Source organism: Sphaerodactylus townsendi, linkage group LG03, assembly GCF_021028975.2.
Source record: "Sphaerodactylus townsendi isolate TG3544 linkage group LG03, MPM_Stown_v2.3, whole genome shotgun sequence".
Classification (NCBI taxonomy): Eukaryota; Metazoa; Chordata; class Lepidosauria; order Squamata; family Sphaerodactylidae; genus Sphaerodactylus; species Sphaerodactylus townsendi.
The window spans coordinates 7,905,507-7,932,462 of NC_059427.1; the positions used below are offsets into that span (position 1 = coordinate 7,905,507).

The following is a 26,956-nucleotide window of genomic DNA, read 5'->3' on the forward strand; positions in this document are numbered from 1 at the left end:
AATGGCATTTTAGAATGCCTCATTCTGGATATTTTTGCACTCCTAAAGAAGGTGTACAACCATTATTGTAACCAATAATTAAGTCCTTCATGTGGGCTGACAGTAAAGGACTGTACCTTTAAATTCAATCTGCTTCATTACACAGCAAAACAAAAAAGAACTCATAGATTATAACTGTTCCTATGTATACAGTTGTATTTTCTGTATTATGTGTATTGTTAGTGGTTTGTGTTTTTGTAATTTTCTGCATTTATGTATGTTCATGGCTGTTATAGACAATAGTGTACTTATTTTCACTTTTCAGTAAATTAGTAGTAAGCATCAAAGTTTGTGTGTTTGTGTTCTTAAGCAGCAGGACTGGAGGGGGTTTTTTTTGTTTATTGTTAATTGCTATTCAATACGCTTAAGTCATATTTGTAGTGTGTTAAGAACTGTGACTGCCCAAGGTCACCCAGCAAGCTCCTTCCCACTCAGCTGACAAGGACTTACTCGTGAGTAAACATCTAAGATCAGGTGCCATGCTGGGCCCTTGCTCACTGGTGGGAGCGCCCCCTAAAAGCGGGACTTTCTAAAACATTTTTCTGAAGGCTTGATAGATTTCCCTTTCTACCACCACCCCTTCCTGCCTGGACAAAGACTGTCATTGGACAGGCAGAAATTCAGTAGGTGCAGCTTTTCACCTGTCCTGGAGATGTGCTGCTGCAGAAAGCTTTGCCTGTTCGGTTTCTAACTAGAGGTGACTCTCTTTTCATACAAACCCCCTCCCTATTTTTTGTTAGCGAGTCCTGACGCCTCCAGAACTGCCCCTTGCCTTCCCATAACCCGTAACCACCTGCCTCTTTTGTTCTTCTACATCTGCAGACCCCTTCAAGGAAGAGGGTGGCAAAGGGGCCTGCCCAAAACATTTCATGTTTTTATTTGGACTTTCTGTTTTTATTCTCTTTTTCGCCCCCCCTCTCTCTCTCTACCTCCCACTCCTCTCTACTGGGCCAAAAGCAGCAGAAAGGATTGATTTTGTTTCCCAAGCCAGGCATTGTCTAGCCTCAGTCAGCCTTTTAAATCCCTCCCTTAAAACCTTCTCTTTCCGCCCAGCCTGACCTTTTTTTTCATATTTCCGCCTACCCCATTAACCCTATCGTATCCCTCATCTTTGTTTTTAATCCCCCTTCTGGCTTTTTAAACCTGTGCTTGTGGGGGAGGGGAGGAAGAGATCAATTAAACATCAGAGAATCCACTCATAGTCTTTGATGTGTTTGTGGACTGGGTGGAAATCAGGGCTGGTAGCCAAATGGGTGGGAAAGTTGCCACAGCTGACTTTGAAACTGCCTCATCTCTCTCTGCCCCCCCCCCCTCCTTCTAATAAGGTGCTGGATGGGTTAAGCCCATAGAGGGCCGAGTTTCCCAGAGAGGGCAAGAAACTTGAGCGAGAAGAAGCTCTTAATACCCAAGGCCCTTTCCTGATGGGAGGAGGGAGGCGCGGAGAGTGTCTGGATTTTGAGTTAATTTTCTTTCTCTTATTATTATTATTATTTTATTTTGTTTTTTGCAAGAGAAGCCCCACGTAAAGAAGACGCAGCTACACAGAAGGATGTATGGGAGGTAAGCTGCGGGGGTGCAGGAGGAAACCGCCGCTCCCCCCTCCTCCCCAGCAAAGAAAAGTACTAAGAGAAGTCGGAAACTGGAGGGGGAGGTATTCTGGACCCCCCCCTCCCCAATCTGGGTGAGCAGGAAGGGTTTTGTGCGCCTCTAAGCATGGCCTTTTTTCTCCCCAGCCAGGACAATAGCAGAAGCAGTGGCTGATCCCAGATCAAGGGCATGGCATGGAGCATTTTCCTTTGTCTCACCTCTTCTCTCCCCCCCCCCCCAACAAACCCAGGGAAGACTCTGGCTTTATTCTCTGCACACACACTTTTTTGTCGTCTTAGGGCTTTGCAGTCCAGGAGATTAGATACTGGACTGAAATGCTTCAGACGCAAGAAGAACAAGGGGGAAAAAATCAATGTAAACTCTAGATTATTTATTTGCTCCTGAGCTGTCCTTACTTCTGGTGCTGGACCCTCATTGTCATGCAGGGAGTCTCTGGGAGGGGTATAAATGCTTCTCCCCACCACACACCAAGTAACGGACTCCTTGCTGTTTGAAAGCTAGCACACCAGGGGAGAGGGAGAATCTACTTTTACCCTCTCAGCATTTAGGGAATTCTGATCTCAACAACCATCAAGTGCCAACTAGGTCTGAAGATTCCTTCATATAAGATGCTCAGACTGGCAATTCGGCAGGTGCATGGGGGGAAATTTGAAAACACTGCCATTCAGCTGCAGAGAACATATTTTTATGCGTACAAGTAACTTTTCTTGGCACGCTGATGGAGAGAAGTGAGCCATCAGCAGGTCTGCTTTAAAATTCTGCAGCAGCTGTTCTGTAATTCAGTCTTGCCCCCAGGATCTGAATTCTGCACACCGAATAAATTATTCTTGGTTTGCAACATGTGCTGATCCTGAGAAGGGGGTCAAGGCACAAACTTTCCCATCTCTGAAAATAATTTTTCTTTTATTTAGTGCTTGAAGTCATCAATATATTTTCTGCTCTGCAAGGAGTGGGGAGGCATGACTTGCACATTACAAGCTTATTTTTGCCACCATAAGGACTAGCAACTTGGCTGGGTCAACATGCAAGCAGAGAGCTTCAGGATGCTTTTCTATGCAAGCTGGGATGCAAGATTTCTTGTCTGGCTTGCTTCTTGCTGCATGACTGGCATCTGTCATGAGATAAACTTAATGCCCCAGGCTTTGAGTGGGTTAGGCTGACCTTGAGCCAATTGCCTGCAGGTACACCCACACACCTTACCTAAGGTAATAAGAGTTGTTGTAAGGATTAAATGCCAGACAGTACCCTGCCACAAGCACAAAAAAAAAGTTAATCAGAAGCAATAACAAATTTCAATTTCAGGTTGTTCCCAAGAATCCATGTATCTTGGGCTGTGTGCACGCTACATTTTAACTTTCAAGGTGGCTTGGAAATCTGACATTGAGCTCAAATGCCCAAGAATGTATTGGAAATTCCCTGGATGTTGTGCATTACATTTTGAGTCTATATAAAATGTCCTTTTTCCTACTGTAAGGGTGTGGGGCCCAGTATGTACTAAACAACAGGTTTTTGAGTGGCCTGAAAAGCCCTTATCCATTTTGGGATACCCTGTTTCAGGAGAGAGAATGAGAAAAACTGCATTTTCAGATTTTTCCAGGGTGTCCAGGACTGCATATTAACTGGTCATCCAAACAAAAGTTGTACTCTGAGTGAGTTTTGACTCTTGAAAGCATATACCCCAAAAGTCAGTGGTTCTCTACCTTTTGTTTCTTGTGTCCCGTCCCCCCCCCTCAGCACTCTGTAAAAGAAACATTGGTTCTACTGTAATAGAAACAAAAAGCCCATTTTTTTCCAAGCGGGACATGCACATGTTTTACAGTCATCCAGTTGCTATATTTATCCTTTCCATGCTAAATTTTGGGAGGAGGACAGTTCTGTACAGTCACAGCTGACCTATGGCTACACTGGAGGGCAGTTATGGCGAACCTTTTCGAGACCGAGTGCCCAAATTGCAACCCCAAACCCACCTTTTTATCGCAAAGTGCCAACACGGCAATTTAACTTGAATACTGAGGTTTTAGTTTAGAAAAAACGGTTGGCTCCGAGGCGCAACCGTGCAACGCTTTGAATGGGTGAATCACGACCCTAGGAGGGTTTACTTAGAAGCAAGCCCCATTGCCAGCAACCGAGCTTACTCCCAGGTAAAGGATCATGCCCAGGCCAGCCTAGATATGTGTGTGGGGTGTGCATGATTTTCCAACTCCCCCAAATGACGAACTCTGTGCAAGTGTGCCCACAGAAAGGGCTCTGAGTGCCACCTCTGGCACCCGTGCCATAGGTTTGCCACCACTGCTGTAGGGTTTTCAAGGCAAGAGACATTCGGAGATGGTTTGCCATGGCCTGTGTGCCACCACCCTGGGTTTCCTGGGTGGTCTTCTATCAAAATACTAATCAAGGCTGTCTCTGCTTAGCTTCTGAGGTCTGACAAGATTTGATTAGCACGGGCCATTTCTAGTTGGAAGTATCACATCAAAGGCACTTGGCAGGGGGGAAAGGAGATCAAGAGGGAGAATGAGTGTTCAAGGTTGCTATGCGTGAGTGAAAAAAATCACAGATGGATAATCTGCAGGAGACAGCCCTTTACAGTTGGAGGATGTCCTGCTCACCAGGTTAGAGGCAAGTTCGAGGCCATAGCTGAACTCCCAGAAAGGATTCCAGTCCAGGGTCCAGTAGCCCAATCCAGAATCACAGTCCAAGACCAGGGAACCAGGTTCCAAGAGCTTAAGCAAGGCAGACAATTGGTAGGATTGACAGCAGGGTTGCAGACAAGTTGATCATAGCATCATAAGAGTTGGAAGGGGTCACGCAGGCCACCTAGTCCAATTCTCTGCTCAATGCCAGATCAGCCTAGAGCATTGCAGACAAGTGTTTTTCTAGCACTTTTTAAAGACTACCAGTGAGGAGGAGCTCACCACTTCCCTAGGTAGCTGATTCTACTGTAAAATCTACAGTAATTTTTTCCCTAATATCCTGTCAGAACCGTTCTGCCCATAATTTAATCCCATTATTATGAGTTCTATCCTCTGCTGGTAACAGGAACAGCTCCCTAAGTGACAGCCCTTCAGATTAATTAAAGGGAGCAATCATGTCCGTCCCCACCCCCAGTCTCCTTTTCTCCAGACTAAACATTCCCAAGCCTCAGCCTTTCCTGATAGGGCTCAGTCTCCAGGCCCCTGATCTTCCTGATCACGCTCCTCTGCACCTGCTCCATTTTGTCCACATCCTTTTTGAAGTGAGACCTCCAGAACTGTACACAATACTCCAGGTGAAGCCTGGCCAATGAGTGAACAGCAGGACTAAGACATCTTGCAATTTGGATGTTAAGCCTCTGTTGATACACTCCAATAGTTTTTTTTGTCACTATATCACACTGCCTTCTCATACTTAACTTATTGTCCACCCATACCCCACCATCTTGTTCACACATATTGCTACTCAGTAGTGTATCCTCCATCCAGTATGCATGTTTCTCATTTTTGTTACCCAGGTGTAGAACTATGCGCTCATCCCTGTTGAAGTGCAATTTGTTCTCATCTGCCCACTTTTCCAGTGTGTTCAAAACGTGTTGAATATATCTTCCAGTGTGTTTGCTGGCTGCAACATTAAGGTAGGAAGTTTCCTTGCTGAAGTTACTGAGTCCCATATTAAGCTTCTCCTCACAAGCTATCTCCTCTAGTCATGAGGCATAGGTTTCAGATTCTGTGGTAGCTTATCAGTCTCTCCTTGGATTTCACCTTCTCTCTCCAGAGATGTTTCAGAAGACCATGGCCAGTCTGTTCATGAGTGGGTCCATGCTGGGCTTCCAATGTTTAGGGCCCTACTGGTTCAGGAGGCAATTCTGGTGTTGGTTCAGGGTCCCTTAAGGGAGGAACTTGTGAGTCTGCCTCACTGAGAGGGTCTGTCAATGTGGGGCTTGGGGGAGTTATGTGAGGGAACCTCTTCCCATGCTAACCCAGGGTAGTCCATGACAACAGAGAACAAGGGGATAGAGCAGAGGTCTGCAACCTGCGGCTCTCCATATGTTCATGGACTACAAATCCCATCAGCCCCTGCCAGCATGGCCAATTGGGCTGATGGGATTTGTAGTCCATGAACATATGGAGAGCCGCAGGTGGCAGACCCCTGGGAAAGAGGGACAGTGAAGTCTTAGTAACTGCCTCTCACCTAGACTGTTAACTGTGTTCCATTGAGGGTACACATCACACTGCTTGACATCCATTCTTAAGTTAAATTTGCCTCTCTCATTTCTGTTCTTCAGGTAGAAGACTCTGTCAATAGCACTTGACTTACCATTTGTTTGGGGATTCCTGCACGCTGAGTGCAAAGATCCATTTTTCAACCCTATAGAGCAGCCTCTCCTACAAACTGAAGTACAGGCAACAAGTGAAAGTCCAGGTTCATCCCAAATTCTCTTGTATTAGCAAAAGAAGACCCAGAGGGAAGGCCTGTGGCAAGACCATCCCCAAAATGACTGCCAAGCGTGGAGCGGCCCAGGGAGCTATAGAGCAGATGGATCGGCGGGGAATGAAAATGGAGGAGGAGGAGGAGGAGGAAGAAGAAGAAACTGAAACCCCTGAACCGGAGGAAAGATGGCAGAAGAAGGCGGGAGAAGGCTCTCGCAGAGAAAAAGATGGTGGGTTACTCAGAGGCAGAGCAGGTCACCACAAAATGCTGCTTGGTGCAAGCCGTTCCAGCCGTTCCGGATGGAAAAATCCACAGTCTAAAAGATCCACTGACTGGGGAGACAAACGAGGGTCCTTACCCTCCGTTGAGGGACCCACTGTCACCCGCCAGTGGCCAAGGAGTGGGCGGGCTGTCCGTCATCCACCCCCAGGCCTCAGGGAAGAAGTGCCTGAGGCCCATAACAGCATGGACTCGGAGGAGATTGGTGAGTCTGGGACAGTGAAAGTGAAAGAGGAAGTCTTAGGAGATGACTCCGCCAGCATGGAGATGAAACGGCAGCGCTTCCGCCAGTTCCGCTACCAGGAGGCTGAGGGGCCCCGTGAAGTATGCAGCCAGCTCTGGTACCTCTGCCATCGGTGGCTGAAGCCAGAGAGGCATACCAAGGAGCAGATCCTGGAGTTGCTGATTCTGGAGCAGTTCCTGGCCATCCTACCACTGGATATCCAGAGCTGGGTGAGGGAACACGAGCCAGAAACCTGCTCGCAGGCAGCCACTCTGGCTGAGGATTTTCTTCAGATGCAGCAAGAAGCCGAAAGGAGAGAACAGCAGGTGAGAGTACATTTTATCCAGGGAAACCTGGGACAAATGCCCAGAATATTGGTGATCTGAAACTTCACAAGGTGCAAATCATGATGATGATGATGATGATGATTTATTGGATTTGGTATACCGCCCAATCCCCAAAGGGCTCTGGGCGGTGAACAATAAAACAGTAACAAAGATAATAAGCAACGAATCCAATCATGCAATAAATATAAGTTAAAATCCTATTAAAACAGCAGCAGTGACATCATAACCCACATAAACCCTTTGTTATGGGAGGCGTCTGGACCCCAACTCCCCTACTCACTTATTCTCAGTGGGAGGGAATTGGCAAGTAGCCGAAGATGGTAATTCAGATGGTATAGGGGCATCAACAGGAGGCGGCAGGTTCGCTTCTAGCCTCCCCAAAGGCCTGGTGGAACAGTTGATGTCTTTCAAAATGGGTGCTGGGATGAAAAAAATCAAACCGGCCTTAATTTGCTTTGCTAATAAAAGGGAGCCTATTTATTTATTTTAAAAACGTTTACCAGCTATCTTTCTCCCTTGCGGAACTCAAGGTGATTTACAAGATAAATAAAACAATTAATTAAATAAACAATATAAATGAAATGACAATTATTAACCGACACACAAAAGCTCACAATTTAAACACTCTGATTAGAACTGCCAATAAATTAAAACTAAATCAAACATAGTCCTAAATAAAACTGTCTTCACTGTCTTCCTGAAGACTGACAGTGAAGGGGGCCAGGTGTACCTTTCTGGGGAGGTTGCTTCATAATTGGGGGGCTGCCACCAGAGAGATCCTCACTTGTGTGCTCACCAGACGAACTTCTTCGATTTCTGAGGCAGTCAGGAGGGCCTCTTCCAGTGAGCTTAATTCCTGGGCAGGACCATGTGGGTGAATGTTTAAACAAAATAATAAGATTTTGCATTCATATGATGCTGTCAGGACATTCAGAGCTGTTCCTGTACAAAGTCTTAATAATGTTTGAAAGGTAAGTCAGTTTCAGCCCCAGATATGGAGAAGAATGGCTTTCCTGAAATCCTTTGCTGAGCTTGGGACACTGTCAAGACTTAGGCTGGAGACCTTATGGTTTTGTTTCTTGTCCACTAAACACCACCATAAAGTCAAATGTCGCTTAAAAGCCAGTTAGATTCAGTTCTTCCAATTAGTTTATAGAATCGTGGAATTGAAAGAGACTACAACGGCCATCCAGTCCAACATCCTGCCTTGCAGGAACGTACCTTCAAAGCACCCTTGACAGATGGCCATCCAGCCTCTGTTTAAAAACCTCCAAGGGAGACTCCGCCACACTTCGAGGCAGAGTACTCCACTGTCAAACAGCCCTTACTGTTAGGAAGTTCCTCCTAATGTTTAGGTGGAAACTCTTTTTCTGCACTTTGAATCCATTGCTCCTTGTCCTAGGCTCATTCCGTACATGCAGAATAATGCACTTTCAAACTGCTTTCAGTGCTCTTTGAAGCTGTGCGGAATAGCAAAATCCACTTGCAAACAGTTGTGAAAGTGGTTTGAAAATGCATTATTTTGCGTGTGCGGAAGGGGCCCTAGTCTCTGGAGCAGCAAAAAAACCTAGCTTCCTCCCACTTCAACATGACATCCCTTCAAATAATTAAACATGGCTATCATGTCACCCCTTAACCTTCTCCTGACTAAACATACCCAACTCTCCAAATCTCCTGTCATAGAGCATGGATTCCAGACACTTTACCATTTTTGGTCGCCCTCCTCTGGACACTCTTCAGCTTGTCAGTATCCTTCTTGAATTGTGCCCAGAACTGGAATCAGTTTCTTTGTCAGGATTTGAATCAAAGAAGTTAAAAGCTTGCCACATGTCCTCCAAATCAGGTTTTGGCAGGGGTTGCTTCCCTACCTGTGTGGGGCTTCAGCTGAGAAGGCCCTGATATCTGTGTATCAGTTCTGGACTTCCATGGTGGTCTCCCATTCAAATACTAACCACTTGAGTTACTATGCACTTTCAAATAACTAGTGGGATATCAGCAGAACGAAGGAGATTCTTCCTGATAGCTTGGCAGTTAGGAGGGTTGCTATGGGGAAGGGGTCTCCGCAAGACCTACCAAGCTCCAGTCTGTTGGTTCTAGCAAAGTTGCTGTCCTAAGTCCTAGCCTGCCTCTTATTGCAATACCACATGTGGACATGTTGCCTATTTGTATGAGCTTGTGGTTTCTTAAGGAAATCCGGCATCTGGCACGGGACTGTTGGTCACCATTGGGAACAGCAAAGTGGTTTGTAGAGTGAGAAGTTTATAGGCGAAGAAGTTTGGTGGCTCTCTTGTGGTTTAGTTCTGTAAGCAGATTATCTGAATTTGTCTCACCCCCCTCCCCCCCCACAACAACACCACAACATTCTGGATAGCTGAAGGGGAAATACCAAGATGTCTGCAGTGGTACATGGATGTGGTTCCTTAATTGCTGTTTACTGTGGATTGCCAAAAAGCCAAATCAGTGGGGTCTAGATCAAATCAAGGCTAAACTATCCTTGGAAGCTAAAATGACTGAATAGAGGCTGTTGTACTTTGGTCACATTATGAGAAGACAAAACTCATTAGAAAAACCAATAATGCTACGAAAAGTAAAAGGCTGCAGGAAAGGAGGAAGACTCAATGTGAAGTGGATTGATTCCATAAAGAAAGATACAGCCCTCTGTCTGCCAATCTTCAGCAATGCTGTTCACAATAGGGATTTTTTAATAGAAAATGTTTATTAAAAGGTTAAAACAAATTTTAAAAGTTGGTGCAGAAACGCTGAGAGATCAACTACAATCTTTGATGCCAACAATTCCCATTTGTATAGACACTGAATAATTAACAACATTTATGAACTAATTACCTAAAACTTCTTTTCTGACTTTACCTTCGATAAGACATGTCAGATACCAAAAAGAGTCATGAAATTCCTTAGGATAGCATACAATTTGACAGTTTAAACTACTAAAACCTTCTATAGCCCACTCTGGTCTGATTACCATGTATATGGATGGTTTAACTAATGCAGATGTAACACTAATTATTAGCTTCTTCTAGGAATTTAGCTACAGGATTATGCAATACATTAAACTTAGTTTAAACTGCATCCAAGGGTATTAAAGAATTAGCAGAAGTAATCTCAGAACAACTTGCAATAATCTTTGAGAATTCCTGGGGACTAGGCTAATGCTGTCCCCATCTTCAAAAAATGGAAAAAAGAGGACCCAAACAATTACTGCCCAGTCAGCCTGACATCAATACTAGGAAAGATTCTATAGCATATAATTAAACAGTCTGTAAGAAGGGAATGCCGTGACTTCTGGTACTGAAAATGGTGTTGGATGGATGTGCTTGGCTTTGCTGTAGCTTTCCCAGGCAACCAAATTCAAGTTCTAAAAGAGCTCGAAACGCCCTTCCAAATGAAGGAGAGCGCCAGAGAAATCGCATGCACTCCTGGAGCGATCTCCTCCAAGCAGGATTGCGTGGAATCACTTGCGATCCCCTGGACTTGAAAAGCTGGAATCAGTCGTAATTGCCATCGTTTCCAACTTGAGCTATTGAACTCCCTCAGGAGGAAACGTTCAAGTTGTGTATCGCTTACAGATGGAATGAAAATATAAAGAGATTGAAAGAGGAGTCCATATCCTGCTGCTAAGGATTTAGCTAAAGGGAAAATAAATGGGCATTTGGGTGACTAATGAGAAATATGTTAGGAGGGCAAATTCAGATATATTGTTAAGTGAAGGGGGATAAGGAAGGGAAGGCAGAATTTTTGTTAAAAATCTTTGACTGTGAGAACTTGAGTTAGGAGGATATGATTTTTTAAAAATTTGTTATAAATTGCCTCAAATTGTATGTTGATATGTTAGAAAAGGTTTAAGAAAAAGGAGGAACTTTGGTTGGGATAGAAGTTTAACAAATAATAGAGAAATGTGATTGATAAGATTGACAGCAGGATATGGGTGTGAAGTCATTTAGGTATATGTAGTCTATCTGTGTAGTATTAACCTTTGCCATGTAAGTAGAGTAGTGTGCGGGATCACTAGTGTCTTTCCCTTCCCATGTTTGTTGTTGTTGTTGTGAATGTTAAAAAACCAATTAAAATGTTTTAAAAAGAGAAGGGAATGCCATGATCACTAAAAATAACATGGGTTTCTCAAAAACAAGTCATGCCAGACTACCGTAATCTCTTTTTTTGATAGAGTGACAAGTTTGCTAGCTGAAGGGAATGCTGTGGATGTAGCATACCTTTATTTCAGTAAGGCCTTTGACAAGGTCCTCCATGACATTCTTGCAAGCAAGTTAATAAAATTTGGAGTAGACAATGCTACTGTTAGATGGATTTTGAAGATTCTGCCCGTCCCTTCAGGTAGAATCTGGTTGGTTGCAATGCCTGGTATAGGCAACTACTCTGTGGTGAGGGGACTTAAAATTCTGGGGGGAAATAAGCTTGTTGGAATTTTTCACTTCCTTGTGCTAGTAAAAGGAAGGCAAAGAGTTGTGTTTACTGGACATTCATTTTCTGCCCCTCCTGCCTTATAAGACTTCAGAACATGGCCTCTCCACATCTTGAAAACTGAATTCAGGGTCTGACCAACTTCTCTACATGTGAGTTGTAGTGGCAGACACATAGTTTTTGAGAAAACTCATTCTCTGAGTGTATGTGTCTCATCTTGAACATTTTCCTGTGATTAGAAGGCAAAGCTAGCCAGAGGGACTGGGGTTGATGCAGGAAAAGAGAGACTCCCTCAGGATAAATTTGTCTGAATTCTGGCCCCACAAGCGGCAAAATGTTCATTTTAGGGTTGCCATCCTCCAGGTGTTGCCTGGAAATCTCCTGTAATTGCAACTGATCTTCAATGACTAGAAATCAGCTCCCCTGAAGATAATAGCTGCTTTGGGAGGTAGTCTGAACCGTATTATAACACACTGATGTCCCAGTCCCTTCCTCACACCATACCCTTTTCTAGGCTGTATCTCCAAATCTCTGGGAATTTTCCAGTCCAGAGTTGGCAAGCCTAGTTCATTTATTTCTTTACTTCATTTATACCTCACTTCCCCCCCACCCAACAGCTTGCATTTTCCCCTCTCCTCCATTTTCCCCTCACAACAACCCTGTGATTGTGAGTGTATAACTGTCCCAAGCAAGTTTCCAAGGCAGAATGGGGATTCAAACCTGGCTCTCTCAAATTTGACACTAATCAGTATGCCACACTGGATCACCAGACAGGGTGTCTGAACGGGCGAGACCCATTGTAATCTGACTGAATGTGGAGACTGCCCTTTGCTTTGGGGTCTTTCCTTCCTTGCTCTGTGCCTAAACAGGCCTCTTTGGTAATATTCTTTAGGTGCTTGGACTGTTTGAGATGGACAGCGCGGATTCTCCTGAAGCTGAACAGCCTCCTACAGAGGCTATGCCAAAGCCCCTGTTCCGAGAAACAAAGCAGGAAGCGGAGGAGGACGAGGCCAGTTCTTTGGGTAAGGCTTGTATTTGGTTTCCTTGATTTTGTTGGGTTCTGACGTGAATTTCAGATGTGGTTTCTTCACTGCCTGGTACCTGGCATTTAGGGATCCTACTCTCCCCTGCACAAACTAATGCAGTGCCCAATTTATGACTTTGGATTCAGTTCTAAAACTTTCTCACTCCGATGTACCTTTCCAACTTTCTTGTGAAATGTTATCCTCTGAAATGTTTGCGGTCCCTTCTAATCCTGTCAGTTCCTCAGAGCTGTTGGTGGGGGCACTATATCTAATGTTGACCATTGCAGAATTCCTTGGTTTGCCCTCCACATCTTGAGGTACAGGGGTTAGGCTAGGATTTGGGACACTCAGGTTTGATTCTCCACTCTGCTGTGGAAGATTGCTGGGTGACCTTGAGCCACGCATTCTCAGCCTAGCCTACCTCATAGAGTTGTTGTGAGGACAAAATAGAGAAGAGAACGTGTGTTGCATTGAGGAGAAAGGTGGGGTATAAATGAAGTAAATAAATGCTTAGAATGAAATGACTAAGTAACATTTTTGGCATGTAATGGATCAGCTTCCCCCACTTCTCAAAGTAATTGGTGAAAGCGAGCTCAGAGACCAAGTACAAGTGTCCAAGCACAACTGCCACATATATAAGTAGTTTTCTCCGCACAGGTGAGGCCCCAATTTGGGTCCCCTATGCTGAGGGTAATCAGGATCTCTCCCCCTCCTTGATCCTACAGGGACCCTTGGGCAGGTGGAACAGCGGGCAGGAGCCCCCCTTCCCCTCTACCCAGAGGAGGGCAGCTCTGACGACGAGGGCCTATTGGACCTTGTCTATGCCGCCAACCTTGAGATCCACAGCAGGCGGCCACCTCGGCGGACCCGCCTCATCCGAATGCGCACCCACGAGCTCCAAGTGTCGGACGAGGAATGCCTGACCCGCTTCCGGCTGGACCGCCAGGCCATTCAGGATCTGTGCACGCTGCTGGCGCCGTACCTGGATGGGGCCTCCGCAAGCCGCAGGCATATCCCAACCCTTCAGAAGGTGCTGATAGCTTTGCAGGTTCTTGGGACCGGCTCCTTCCAGCGGATGACGGGCGACAACCTACGGGTGTCTCAGTCCTCTGTCAGCCGCTGCCTGGATGCTTTCCTGGAAGCCATGCTCCGCCATGTGCATGAGCACATCACTTTCCCCACCACCGACTCAGAGCTCCGCCGCACCAGGGAAGCATTCTTTGACATTGCTGGCTTCCCAAATGTCATCGGGATAGTGGACTGCACCCATGTGCCCATCATAGCCCCTGCAGACATGCCGGCGCTCTACCGCAACTGCCACAACTTCCACAGTCTGAATGTGCAGGCCACCTGCGATGCATCAGGGTGCTTCACCCACGTGTTGGCAAAGTTCCCTGGGAGTGTCCATGATGCCCGGATATTCCAGCTGTCCCAACTGCAGAGACTCCTGGAGTCGTGGCCCGAAGGGAAGGGATGGCTCTTGGGTGAGTGTTGTGGGTTCATGGGATGCCATTTTAAGGGGAGGCCACAACTAGAGTTTCCAGAACTGCATCAGTCAGTGGTGGGAGAGTGTTGGGGTGGGACTAAGGGAGGGGGTGCATCATGTGACATGGCAACATCATTTCAGGGTGGGTACCTGGAGGTGAAATCACTGCATCAAGCAACACTCTAGGAATTTCTCCACTCTCTATGGTAAAAACCATAGAGATTGGGAGGGTTCACAGAGAATCACTTGGCAGAGTGACGTTGTTTTTCATCTGCAGCTCCATTGAGCTCAGCAGAGGTTTACTCACTTATAGCAGTCAAATTACAACCCTAGCCACAACGGAGATGGGTCCCCATGAGATGGTTGTGCCCAGAGCATCTCAATTTTTACAGTATCTCCTCTTCTCCACAGGTGACAGCGCCTACCCCTTGCGCCCTTTCCTCATGACTCCGCATCCTGATGAAGGCCCAGAACCCGTGGCACGTTATAATGCCACTCATGAAACGACCCGGATGGTAGTGGAGAGGGCTTTTGGCCAACTCAAGATGAGGTTCCGGTGTCTCCACTCCACTGGGGGCCGGCTCATGCTACGCCCAGAGAAAGTTGCCAAGGTGTTTGTGGTGTGCGCCATGTTGCACAACATGGCCCTCCGGCGTCAATTGCCTATCATCAATGGGGGACAGGGGGTAGACACCGAGGTCCCCGTGCCTCCCTATCTGGAAACAGACGGCGTTGTGGAGCAGGATCCTCGCGGGGCCGAAGTTCGGGAGCAGATCATTTGCAACTATTTCACACAATAAACTCAGCTTTCGATAGATAGATTGTGGCTGGTTGTGTATGTCATTGACAAATGAGTGGGTACATAGCACATAGCCCACACATGGTTGAATTGTTCTAAGTACTTGTTTCCCACCTGACACTAAGTTTTGTGGTCTTTTGTCCTGTTAAAACCCACCTCACAGTGTGTTCATTGTGAGGGGGGAAGGGAAAGGAGTTTGTAAGCCCCTTTGAGTCTCCTGCAGGAGAGAAAGGGGGGATATAAATCCAAACTCTTCTCTTCTTCTTCTTCTTCTTTTGTCCTGATAAAACCTCCTTCTTTTATTCAGCTTGCATCCAAAGTACAGAGTTTTGAATTTCATCAGATTTTGCCCAAGGATTTGGGTTTTTTTTGGCTATTTTGCCTATTCAACTATGTCCCCTTGATACCATGACTGAGTGGTATAGAGCATATGGTTTCATGCAGAAATGTCCCCAGGCTCAGTCATTGGCATCTTGAAGATAGTCGCAAAATGCCATGAACTAAAAGACCCAGGCTAGCTTGATCTCAGATCTTGGAATCTAAGCAGTGTTAACCCTGGTTCCTACTTGGACGGAAGACCACCAGTCAAGTTCATGGTTGCTACACAGAACCAGGCAATGCAAAGCCGCATCTGAACATCTTCTTGCCTTGAAAACCCCATGAGGGGTTGCCGTAAGTCTGCTGTAACTTGACAGCACTTTTCACCACCACAGGTAGTAAAATAAAAACAAAAATCCTATATAACATCATTTATTTCCATATGAACTTTGATGGGTCAGCATGGTGTAGTTGTTAAAAGTGGCAGATAAGGCCCGCCATTAGATAAAGCTGAATGGGGGGAAAACCAGAAAGACCCAACCAAATCGCTGGGTGCTGAAAAAGCTGAATAGATTTCAGCTTTTTCGGCTCTTCACTGCCTGAGGTGACGTTATCTGCCCAGGCAACCGTTCGCAAGTGGCGAGGGAGCTCCACGCAGCTGAATGCAGGGGTCAGCTCAGCCCATCTCCGTATTCAACTGTGCAGGGCAAGTGTTTTTTGGGTTCAACTTTTAAAAAACCAAACATTTTTGGGAAAGCCAAAGAAGCCCATGTGGGGTATCTTTTTTTCCCGGCTTTCCTGAAAATGGTCACGTCTTTTGAAGCCAAACATGAAAAATACCAAAAGGGGTGGCCACCCCTAGTGGCGAACTCTATTTCAATGAATCAGGTTTCTTGTCTCATTCCTCACTCCTCCACATGCAGCCTGCTACATGTGGTTCTCAGATAGTTCTCAGAGCTATCTCAGCCCCTCCTACCTCACAAGATGTCAGCTGTGGAGATGGGAAGGCAATTGTAAACTGCTTTGAGACTCTTTAAATATAGAGAAAAGGAGAGTATAAAAACTAACTTCTTTGTCTGATACGTGGTGTAAAATCATTCCGGCGGATATTTTATAGGGCAGATTGGAAAGCTCAATACACAAGCTGAGGTGCCACTGGATTTTATTTATTCATTCATTCTATCACAGGCTGATGGGACTATCCTCATTTGCAATCCTCCGGCAGTAGAATTGGGATAGATCTTTCTTGGCTTGAGACCTTGAAGAGCTGTGACCAGTCAGAGTAGCCAGTACTGAGCTTTGTGGCAGATTCTTCCATTGAAGTGGTAATCAAAGTCTGTACAGATAAATCAAGGTTTCAGCTCTCTATTCCACCCCCCACCCCCATCTTGAGTTAGGCAACTAATCTGGTATGAACCTAGGTCAGAATAAATATTCATAATTGCTTGGGTAGCTTTGGTTCTGAAATCCATATTCTGTTTTGAAACATGCATGTATCAGATGTTTTTGCAACCTTCAGAGGCAGTCAACCTCTTAATTCCAGGGCCAGGTGACAACATCAGGGGAAGGCCTCAACCTCTCTGCCTTGTTGTTGCACCTTCCTGGCAACTGGTTGGCCACTGTGTAAGACAGGATACTGGAGTAGATGGAGCACTGGTCTAATTCAGCAGGTCTGTTATGCAGTGTTAAGCAAGAATTATGCATCCATGACCTAGACCCCTTCCGCACATGCCGAATAATGCAATTTCAATCCACTTTCACAATTGTTTACAAGTGGATTTTGCTATTCTGCACAGTAAAATCCAGCTGCAAAGAGCATTGAAAGTGGGTTGAAAGTGCGTTATTCTGCATGTGCGGAACGGGTCCCTAAAGAAATCACTGGTTTTGTACCTGTTTCTGCTTCTTTATCTCTCATCCACACACACACACATGTTCCTCCTCTTCCTATGCCACTCACAGTGACTGAAGGCACCTCTGAGTTGCCAGGAAGATGCTACTCATACATTTTCATGGCACAGTCATAGAGATTATCACCACAACTATATAGCAGGTTTAGTATGCAGTGGCATAAACAAAAAATCAAAGACAAGCCTATACCTTGGCTACAAAATCAATATACAGTATGAGGTGAAAATTAGTAGCAAATGTATTGTGTGCTCATAACGTAAAGATTCCTATCACGCGAGTAGACAAAACCTGGTATATGGATGTTCAGGTGTATATAGAGTCAATAGAATTAGAAATAGTCCAAGATGAGCCCCTAGTTCCTATGCTCATTTCATAGACATTTCTTCTCTACTTCTTCAGGGTGATTTCTTTAAATCTTGCTCACAATATTTAGGATCACCTTGCCACAGGAAATTTTACAGTATTCTTAAAAAGTGATCATTTCATTAGGTGTGGAGGTATCCAGTCAAGTGTGAAGCTAAACAAAATTGCAATATGTCATAGAGAAACAGGGTAGCTTGAATGAATACCCCAACCACCAAAAGGCAGGACCTGCAGAACAAGAGACGAGTCTCTGTGGTCTTAAGGTGTGCCCCCTGCACCAAGCAATATTGTTGCACACTGCTTACTACAGTACACTTCTCTTAGGTTGCATCCTATCTCATGGCACGCCACCCGCTGCACTTTGTAAGAGGCACAGCAGTGAAGTCCTTGCTATTGGATTTGTTGGCACACAACACTCTGGCACTGTGAAGCCTGCCTGCCTGTCATCTCAATTGTGTTACAACATCAACAGCCCTATTTCAAGCCCTTTGACAAGAATAAGTGGAACAATGTTCTGGAACGCTTCCTTCCTTATGCTTTAAAGCATTTGCTGATGCTTGAACCTAAACTTTTGGGTAGTGAAAGATAATGGAAGCTGCAAACAAATGAAAAAGATATACATAACACATGTTTTTGCGGGAAATTGCCTGGCAGCATTGTACCTCTTCTTGTCTGTGTGCATAAAGTGCTGTCAAGTAAGTTGTAGCCACCTTTTGGGCAGCCTTGTAGAATTTTATGTAGACTCCATAACTGTGACAGGATGACTTGTCCTTGTGTAACCGCCCTTGGATTGAGTATGACTCAGAAGCAAGGTTTCTGCTTGGCGTGTAGAAGGTCCCAGATTCAATCCTCCATCTGCAATGGAAAGGATGAGGTAACGGGTGATGGCAAAGGCCTCCCTCTGAGACCCTGAAGAGCTGCTGCTAGGCAGAGCAGACGAGACTTATGTTGATAGACCAAGACTCTGACTCAGTATAAGGCAGTTTCACCAAGTTTTGGGTTTTAAGAACATAAGAACATAAGACCAAGCCTGCTGGATCAGACCAGAGTCCATCTAGTCCAGCTCTCTGCTACTCGCAGTGGCCCACCAGGTGCCTTTGGGAGCTCACATGCAGGAGGTGAAAGCAATGGCCTTCTGCGGCTGTTGCTCCCGAGCACCTGGACTGTTAAGGCATTTGCAATCTCAGATCAAAGAGGATCAAGATTGGTAGCCATAAATCGACTTCTCCTCCACAAATCTGTCCAAGCCCCTTTTAAAGCTAATCTGTCCAAGCCCCTTTTAAAGCTCCTCCATAAATCTGTCCAAGCCCCTTTTAAACCTGGAAGTAGGGGTGGGTAGCATGGTGGCCAAGTTTGCAGATGATACCAAATTATGTAGTGTGGTGAGAACTGCAAAGGATTGCATGGGTGAGCTCCAAAGCTGGACCCTTTGGAGGCAAATTGGAGTGAGGGGGGCTTTCAAGAAATGGGTTTTAAATGATAGGTTAATGCAAAAAACAAACAAACAACTTGGGGTGAACCAGGGTCTTGCCAGTCTTTTATCCCTTTGCTGTACCATGCCAACTAGGAGATCTCACTGGCAGTGCCACCACAAGCAACCTGGACCAACCAGAGCATATGGGCAGTGGTCCCCATTTGAGGAGAAGCAGAGGGTGGGGAGAGATCCTCAGTTTCCACTTCTGTGTGGCATGCACTCACTTCCAGTAGTCCCCGCCTTAACTTTATGGATGACCATTCCTCTCTGCCCCTTTGTGATGCTTCCATCATTGTGCAAAGGGACAAATGAAGCCTGCCTATCTCATGTTCCTGAAGGTGGTATTTAACTGCCGAATGTCAATAGGGTTGGTGTGCAGTGGCTCCAGAATGTGATTATTATTATTTATTGGTTTTAGTATCCTGAAAGGGGAGGGGCCACATATGCCCTTGGCCTGGGCATCCATGGTTGCCCTCCTTTTATGCGCCTAGTAGAAAAATCTATTCTTTGCAGTCATGGTTATTTATATGTCTCCATGAATGTGGATGATCTTCTACAGCAGGGGTTCCCAACTTTTTTGAGCATGCAGGCGTTTTTGGGATTCTGACACAGCGTGGCAGTTGCTGTCTCAAAATGGCAGATGCAGGAGGTGGAGTCAGCTACAAAATGGCTTTTGCACCTGACATTCAGCCACACAGTGATGACCCTTATGCTGTGGTGGCAGCAGCAGCTGAAGCAATGTGGTTTTGAATGTGCACAGCCAATCGGTGTCTAATGGCCATTCAGAAGCCTTGCTGGGCAAAAGCCCCACCTGAGCCCACCCACTTTCTAAAAACACTTGGTGTGTGTCAACAATGGCATTGATAGGCACCATGGTACCCATGAGAACTACTTAGAACTCTTCACCCTATCAGTTTCACCAGCAATGGCCACCATGCTGACAGAGGCTGATGGGAATTGTAGTTCCTGAACATCTGGAGAGCCGCAGGTTCCCTACCCCTGCTCTAGAGTCTACAAAATGATATATCCCTGTCCTGAGGTGTTTTCAGTCTAAAGTGTGACCATTACACGGTCACAGTTTATGGTTGCCAACTGATCTCCAGGTGACATTGATATATTTCCTTGAGGAAAATGGATACTTTGGAAGGTGGACAGAGGTCCCTCTCCTCTCCAAACTCGACCATTCCAAGCTATACCTCCCAAAATCTCCAGGAATTTCCCACCCTGAACTGGGTAATTGGGCAACCCTACTTTGGTGTGATCCAGCAAGGTTGTCCTACAAAAAATAAAGGTAAGGGTTACTAGGCAGACTTTGTTTACGGCGTGGTTTGGTGCTGCCTTCGCCGGTCATCTACACTTTACCCCAGCAGCCCAACCAACCTTGGAAGAACAGAAAGTTGAGTCTACCTTGAGCCAGCTACCTGAAATCAACTTCCATTGGGATCAAACTGAGGTCATGAGCCGCAGTACTGCAGCTTACCACTCTGAACCACAGGGTTAGCTAAAGTCATGGCCAGTGTGCCTCTTAGTGGCTTTTAATCCTGAGTATTAAGAACTGATTCACTAAGTCCACAGGGGGTGTTACTGAATGTTAGGTGGTAGCGACAGACAACAGGCTAGGAATATTGCTTTTGTGGGGAGCTAGTTTAATTCCAGAACATCTGGCTGGCAGCTTTTGGAAACTAAATGCTAACAAGGCTTTTTTAAGCCCTGATGTAGATGAAGGGGTAGGGGGTCAAGGGCATTGTGAAATAATGGGCAATGTTGCCATATGGAACCGCAGTCCCATCCAGAAAAGCTCTCCTCTTGTCCTTAATCCATGTTTATCTACCTAATTTAGAACAAGTTTATAGATGTGAAATGGTATAATATAGCTAATCTTGTTAAATCTCGGAAGATAAGCAGGGTTGCTACTTGGATGGAAGACCACCAAGGAAGTCTGTGAGAGGGAAGCAGTGGCAAACCACCTCTGCTTTTCACTTGCCTTAAAAGCCTCTTCCTAGTCAATTACAACTTCCTAGTCAATTACAGCTTCCTAGTCAGTTACAACATAAGTCAATTACAACTTGACAGCCCTTTACACACGCACAAATGCAGCAGATTCAAGATGGACAAAAGGCAATTCACCTGAAGGCTTGCAACTGTAGACTGGACCCCCAGGAAGTGGGGGGGGGGGCAAAAGGTGAATTTGCAGCAAGAAGGGGAAATCAGCAAAGAGTAGTCTTCCTCTGTGAAGCTTTCTGCTGGATAACTGCCATGGAAATAGCCCTTTAGAATCCAAGTCTGAGGAAACAGGTTTCATTCATTTTATTTGCTTTATAGTTTGTCTCTCACTCTAAGACTCAAAAAGGAACACCACAGACACATTTTTACTAAAGCAGCTGGAAAAGTATAAAGTATATAGTAAACAATGGAATAAGATTGGATTACAAAGTTAGAAAATCATTTATTTTACTATGTTTATGTTTACAACCTGCCTTTCTCACTTGGATTTATGGCGGATTATTCACAGCAAATCAATACATTAATCAGGATGAGACGCCTGGCCACGTCCAATAAGAAATATTAGGTTGTAAAATGTAAACCTAGATGTTCTAATGCAAGAGAAATTCTTACCAGCAAACAGCATAAGGAAGTATTAACACCTGAGGTCTTAAATGATGCAAACATTCCATAGCAGGACTCCAGTTTCAGCAAAGCTGAACTCCCAAAGACTGCACTCCCAAATAATCCATCCAAGGATTTTTGTGAAGCCTTTGGTAGAGTGCTACCCAGTGGTGGGATTCAGCAGGTTCACACCACTTCGGCAGAACTAGTTGTTAAAATGGTACTTATAAACAACCCAGTTGTTTAATTATTTGAATCCCATCACTGGAACCAGTTATTCAATTATTTGAATCCCACCATTGGCGCTCCCCTATTGTCTGCATAGAAAATCCCTTTGAATAATTCTGTTTTGCACAATTTGCAGAAAGTCAGGATAGTGGAATCCTTCCCGACTTCCTCGGGCAGGCCATTCTGCAATTGTCACAATTACACTGTTTCAGTGTCATCTATATATCAAATTCCCACATGTGGTCCCTGCCTGAGGATAACTAAATCCACAGATGGGGGCACACTCACCCACAACAGAAGTTTCTTTAAACTTGGGGCACTGCCGAAGTGTTTAAAAGAGTTGTCTGAGCATGTGCAGACATTTTCCAGCGGTCCAGCTAGCAAAAGAGCAGGGCTGGGGTGGGGTGGAGGCCTGGATCCACAATGGTGGGCATGATTTCCCTCGCAAGTGTCGTGGGACCCCACTTGTTGCTTTCTACTCCATTTGACATATCACCCTGCATTTCAGTGAGAAAAGTCGGCTATGAATAAAACAAAAGGTGACATAAGAATGGCCTAAACCAGATTACAGAAAGTATTACAGAAGCACACAATAGTCATAACACAACCAGGAAGGAGGACATAGCAATTACTGTGAGTAGGCCCACTGGCAGGAGACAATGACAGAGGCACAGATGAATCTCTTGGGAAAGGAGGGCTCTGACTTGGGAAATTCTGGGAGATTAGGAGGTGGTTCCTAAGGTGGAGCTTCGGTTTTTCTTGGACTCTGTGGTATACCATAGAGCAGTGGTGGCGAACCTATGGCATGGGTGCCAGAAGTGGTACTCAGAGCCCTCTCTGTGGGCACGCGCAAACAGAGTTCGTCATGTGGGGGGAGAATGGCTGCTCTATGGTCTTTAACATAAAGATTACAGGAAATTCCTAAAGCATCCCCTGAAAGTGAAGCCATATCATCCCCAGACTCCACCCTCCCAAGCACCACCTTCAAAATCTGTGAGCATTTGTGCTGGCAGTGCTGGCAACCCCAGTTATTTATTGTCTTGCACACAGAAGGTCCCAAGTTCAGTCCCTGTCATCTCTCATCAAAAAGGGTCTCAGAGAAGCAACTGTGGGATTCTCTGAGATTCCAGTGAACCATTTGTAATACTAGCTAGATGGACCAATGGTAGACAAGAAATTGAGGAGAAGCAGAAAACATGGTTGCAAAATGGTCTCCCTAGAAGTGCTTTTGGAATTTTCCCATGTCTTTATCATAGTGATCAGGGGAAATACAGTGTCGCCTGGAAGTAATATCACATCTTCCTCAAACTCCTCCCTCAAAATCTTCTGGCATATGTCCAGGCATTGCTGTCAACCTTAAACAATGGCCTCACTCGGTATAAGGCAGTTTCATATGTCTATGCTTTTTCTTCTTTTTTTACCATAGCAAATGACACGTGGGAGAGTGGGAATATGGAGGAGAAGAAATATCAGCACCCAAGGGCTGAAGAAAACAGAGTGCCTAGAACACTGAGAGGAAAAGGCTTACAGCTGAATTATGAGCAGAGAGAAACCTCCAAGACGCCCTCTGGAAGCCACTCTACCATCTCTTCTGTGAATGTAGGTGAGGAGTCAGCTCAAAAGAGCATCAGTAATAAGAAAAACATGGAGCCCAGAGAAACATTCTGCCAGAGCTCAGACCAGAAAAAGCATAATCGTGCCTTCACAGAAGAGAACCCACAGGCAAGTTCAGACTGTGACCAAACCTCCAGGGACAAGTCTGGCCTTACTGCGCACTTCAGAACCCATGCACAAGACAAACCATACAAGTGCTTGGAATGCGGGAAGAGCTTTAGTAAGAAGTCACACCTGAACAACCATCAGACGATTCACACTGGAGACAAGCCGTTCAAGTGCTTGGAGTGTGGGAAAGCCTTCCGGGTGAGCTCCTTCCTCACCTTGCACCAAAGAATTCACACAGGTGAGAAGCCATATGTGTGCCCTGAGTGCGGGAAGGCATTCCGTGTCAAATCAAGCCTCAGTTCCCACGAGAGAACACACACCGGTGAGAAGCCATACAAATGCTCCCATTGTGAGAAAAGCTTTAGTGTGAGACCTAGCCTTGTCGCCCATGAAAGAATCCACACAGGAGAAAAGCCCTATGAGTGTTTAGAGTGTGGCAAAAGCTTCCGTCGGAGCTCCGATCTCTTCATTCACCAGGGTAGACACACAGGTGAGAAGCCGTACCAGTGTTCAGTTTGTGGGATAAGGTTTGGAGAAACATCAAAACTCATTACCCATTACAGGATTCACACAGGAGAGAAACCATATAAATGTTCAGAATGTGGGAAGAGCTTCACCCTAAGCTCCTATCTGAATAGTCACCAAAGAATCCACACGGGCGAGAGGCCCTATGAGTGCAATGAATGTGGGAAAACCTTCAGGGTGAGCTCATGCTTTAGAAAGCACCAGAGAATCCACACAGGAGAGAAACCTTTCCAGTGCCCTGTCTGTAAAAAAAGCTTCAGTGTAAGCTCGCGCCTCAATGCGCACATGAGAATCCACAGTGGAGAGAAGCCACACAAGTGTTCTGTCTGTGGGAAAGCATTTGGGACAAGATCAAATCTTAGCAGGCATCAGAAAATCCATCTGGGAGAGAAGGAATATGAATGCTCAGTCTAACATTCCTTGGGGAGAAGGCCCTCATTGGAGAAACACCAAACAGATGACTGGACTGTGGGAAGACCTTTCACCAGAGCTCAAATCTGGCTATGCACCACAGAGTCCACCAAGTCCTATGAACGATCCATATGTAGCAAGAGCATCAGCCAAAACTCCAACTTCTCCAGTCACCAGAAAATTCATGTGAGAGGACATAGCTAAAACAACCACGCAACTCAACACTTCCTAATTAAATGGGTCCCTAACAGATCGCTGGCTCTTTCCTCTCAGAGATGCCAAAATTTGGTGCTTCTTTGCCTGGTTTTATTTTCAGCAACAAAGCCATCAGAGCATGCCCACTGAGGAGGTCTGCTTGGCATTCAGAAGGTCCAAGGTTCAATTCTTGGCATCTCCAGTGATAGGATGAAGAAGACCAAGGGTCTAACTGAGAGCTTTTCTGCATGCTCAACTAAGTCCTGATTTTCTTGGTCATTGATCCACAAGCATTGGAATCAGTTCGAGCACCATTCTTCCGCAAGTGTGACTTCCCTCTGCATTTTCACTGGCGTCAGTTAATTATTTTTCTGCATGTGCCTTACTTAACCAAGATTTTCAAGGGAGGGCACTGTCATCATCAGTTGAGTCACAACACACAAACACATACACACCTTTTACTTTTCACTCATGCTTATATCAACATATCAATATACCTGAGCCCTCCGGGGGAGGGCGGTATATAAACGCAACCAACCAACCAACCAACCAACCAATCAATCAATCAAGCAATCAATCAATCAATAAATAAATATTATAGCTGCATTTTAAAGGGCACTAAAATATTGATATACTATTATAATAAAAGATCGAACGGATTCTCTGTATTGCCAGCTTTCATTTTAAATTCAGTCTTTAACCTTTTCCTTTGCGGAGCAATAAGGAGGAAGCATATCTCCACTAGAAGGGGCTAGATACTCATTTTTTAAAAATGGAAATCTGATAATCTAGAAAATCTAGTTGACGCATCATTACAATGGCGTATCAATTTATCAGTGTTTTAGTGCCTTTTTTTTACAAACCAGAAGAAGTATTCGTCTTCAAGGTGGGGGGAGAGAAAGGACAGTGGCTTGATAATGACAACAATTGTCCAGATTGAAAAGTGGGTGAAAATAGGTGAGACAAAGAAAACCAACAGAATAAGATTGGGGTAAAAGTGGTCTCGAAAGGACAAAGAATGGGGACACGAACAAAAACAAAAAAAACTGAAAGAGAAAACTATAGGCACAAAAATGTATGTGGAAATTGAGATAAACTTAAGCAGTATGAGGCTACAATTGATTATGGTTTCTTCCAAGGTTCCTTAGAGTGGAAATGGTGGGCTGTGGTGATTTCTAAAGGTCACAGAGCATATTCCTTGTCAAGATAATAGGCCCTGCCATCACAAAGGAAAAATTTCTGTGCACATTCACAGACATTCTGCTAACTTTAAAACTCCCACTTGAGCGGTAAGGTGCTCATTGCATCATTTAAACGGCAACCAGGGCCAGCTGTCACAACGCCAGAATGGAGAATTTCACAGCGGCCAGACATTGTCTGCACTCCCAGCTAGACCCTGGTATGACATTCACTGGAATAACTGTGACTTCATTCACTGGACTATGTAGGTAAGGGGGGGTGGGTTTCTCGGGTTCAACCCCCCCCTATTACATGTCCGAAGCTCCGCCCCCGTCTGTGGGGTTTTTGTATTTTTAGTGGGTTTTTGTGTTTGGCCTGCAGGGGGTGCTATTTTTAGGCTAGCACAGGGGTCAGCAAGGTCTCAGCCTTTCAGCCTTATACTGCGGCTCCGCCTGGCCTGGAGGTCGGAGGGTAGCGTGGGCGTGTCCCTCCAGTGCAGCCATCATCCCCCTCTTCCCAACAGAGCAGGCGGGGCAGAGGGGCAGAGCAGTTGGGCAGAGGGGGTTTCCCTGCCTGGTGCCGCTGCCTCCCGCAGTGTGAGAGGCGGTGGTACTGGGCAGACCACTGCCATCATCCCCCCTCTGCCCCACGGAGCAAGCGGCTGCCTGCTCCGTCAGGCGGGGGGGGGGGTTCTCTGCCCGGTGCCACTGCCTCCCGCAGGCCCTACAGAGCAGCACTGGAAGGAAAGGTGAGTGGAGGGACCGAACTCTCCGGCTCAGTAGATCTTAGGGGTCATGGAAAATGGGTCCAAATGGTAAAGGTTGCTGACCCCTGGGCTACCAGCACCAAAATTTCAGGGATGTGTTGGGAGACTCTCCTGATTATACCACCCAGGTTTGGTGAGGTTTGGTTCAGGGGGTCCAAAGTTATGGACTCCCAAAGGGGGTGCCCCATTTCCCATTGTTTCCAATGGGAGCTAATAGGAGATGGGGGCTACACCTTTGAGGGTCCATAACTTTGGACCCCCTGAACCAAACTTCACCAAACCTGGGTGGTCTCATCAGAGGAGTCTCCTAAAGATAAGCTGAAAGTTTGGTGCTGCTAGCTTAATAATTGCACCCCTGACAGCAGGCACCGTCCACATTTCCCCAGATTCTTCTTTTAAATTCACCCCCTTTGGCATGGATTTAAAGGGAGAATCTGAGGTCCCCAGTTTAAACATTGAAAGTGATGATGTTTCAGGGTGGGGGATAATCCACCCCAAAACAGAATCACTTTCAATGTTGTTTTAATTGGGGACCCCAGATGCTCCCTTTAAGGTGGATTTAAAAGGAGAATCTGGGGTCCCTAGTTTAAACACCATTGAAAGTGATGCTGTT

At 45.6% G+C, this 26,956-nt stretch overlaps 1 protein-coding gene across 5 annotated transcripts; it reads left to right on the plus strand.

Moving 5' to 3' along the window:
• Nucleotides 1-458: 458 nt before the first annotated feature.
• On the plus strand, nt 459-25,956 carry LOC125428606 (zinc finger protein 397-like). Of its 5 annotated transcripts, XM_048489012.1 has the most exons (5): nt 1,156-1,720; nt 6,069-6,879; nt 12,230-12,359; nt 13,088-13,846; nt 14,260-14,667. In XM_048489012.1, exons 1-5 carry the CDS (start codon nt 1,593-1,595, stop codon nt 14,646-14,648), a joined length of 2,217 nt encoding a protein of 738 aa, XP_048344969.1. In that variant the 5' UTR covers nt 1,156-1,592; the 3' UTR covers nt 14,649-14,667. The 5 variants fall into 5 exon arrangements, with proteins under 5 accessions (XP_048344968.1, XP_048344971.1, XP_048344972.1 ...); XM_048489011.1 differs by lacking the exons at nt 13,088-13,846; nt 14,260-14,667 and adding an exon at nt 22,972-25,956 and having other exon boundaries at nt 459-1,720; XM_048489014.1 differs by lacking the exons at nt 13,088-13,846; nt 14,260-14,667 and adding an exon at nt 22,972-25,956 and having other exon boundaries at nt 461-1,599.
• Nucleotides 25,957-26,956: the final 1,000 nt, after the last annotated feature.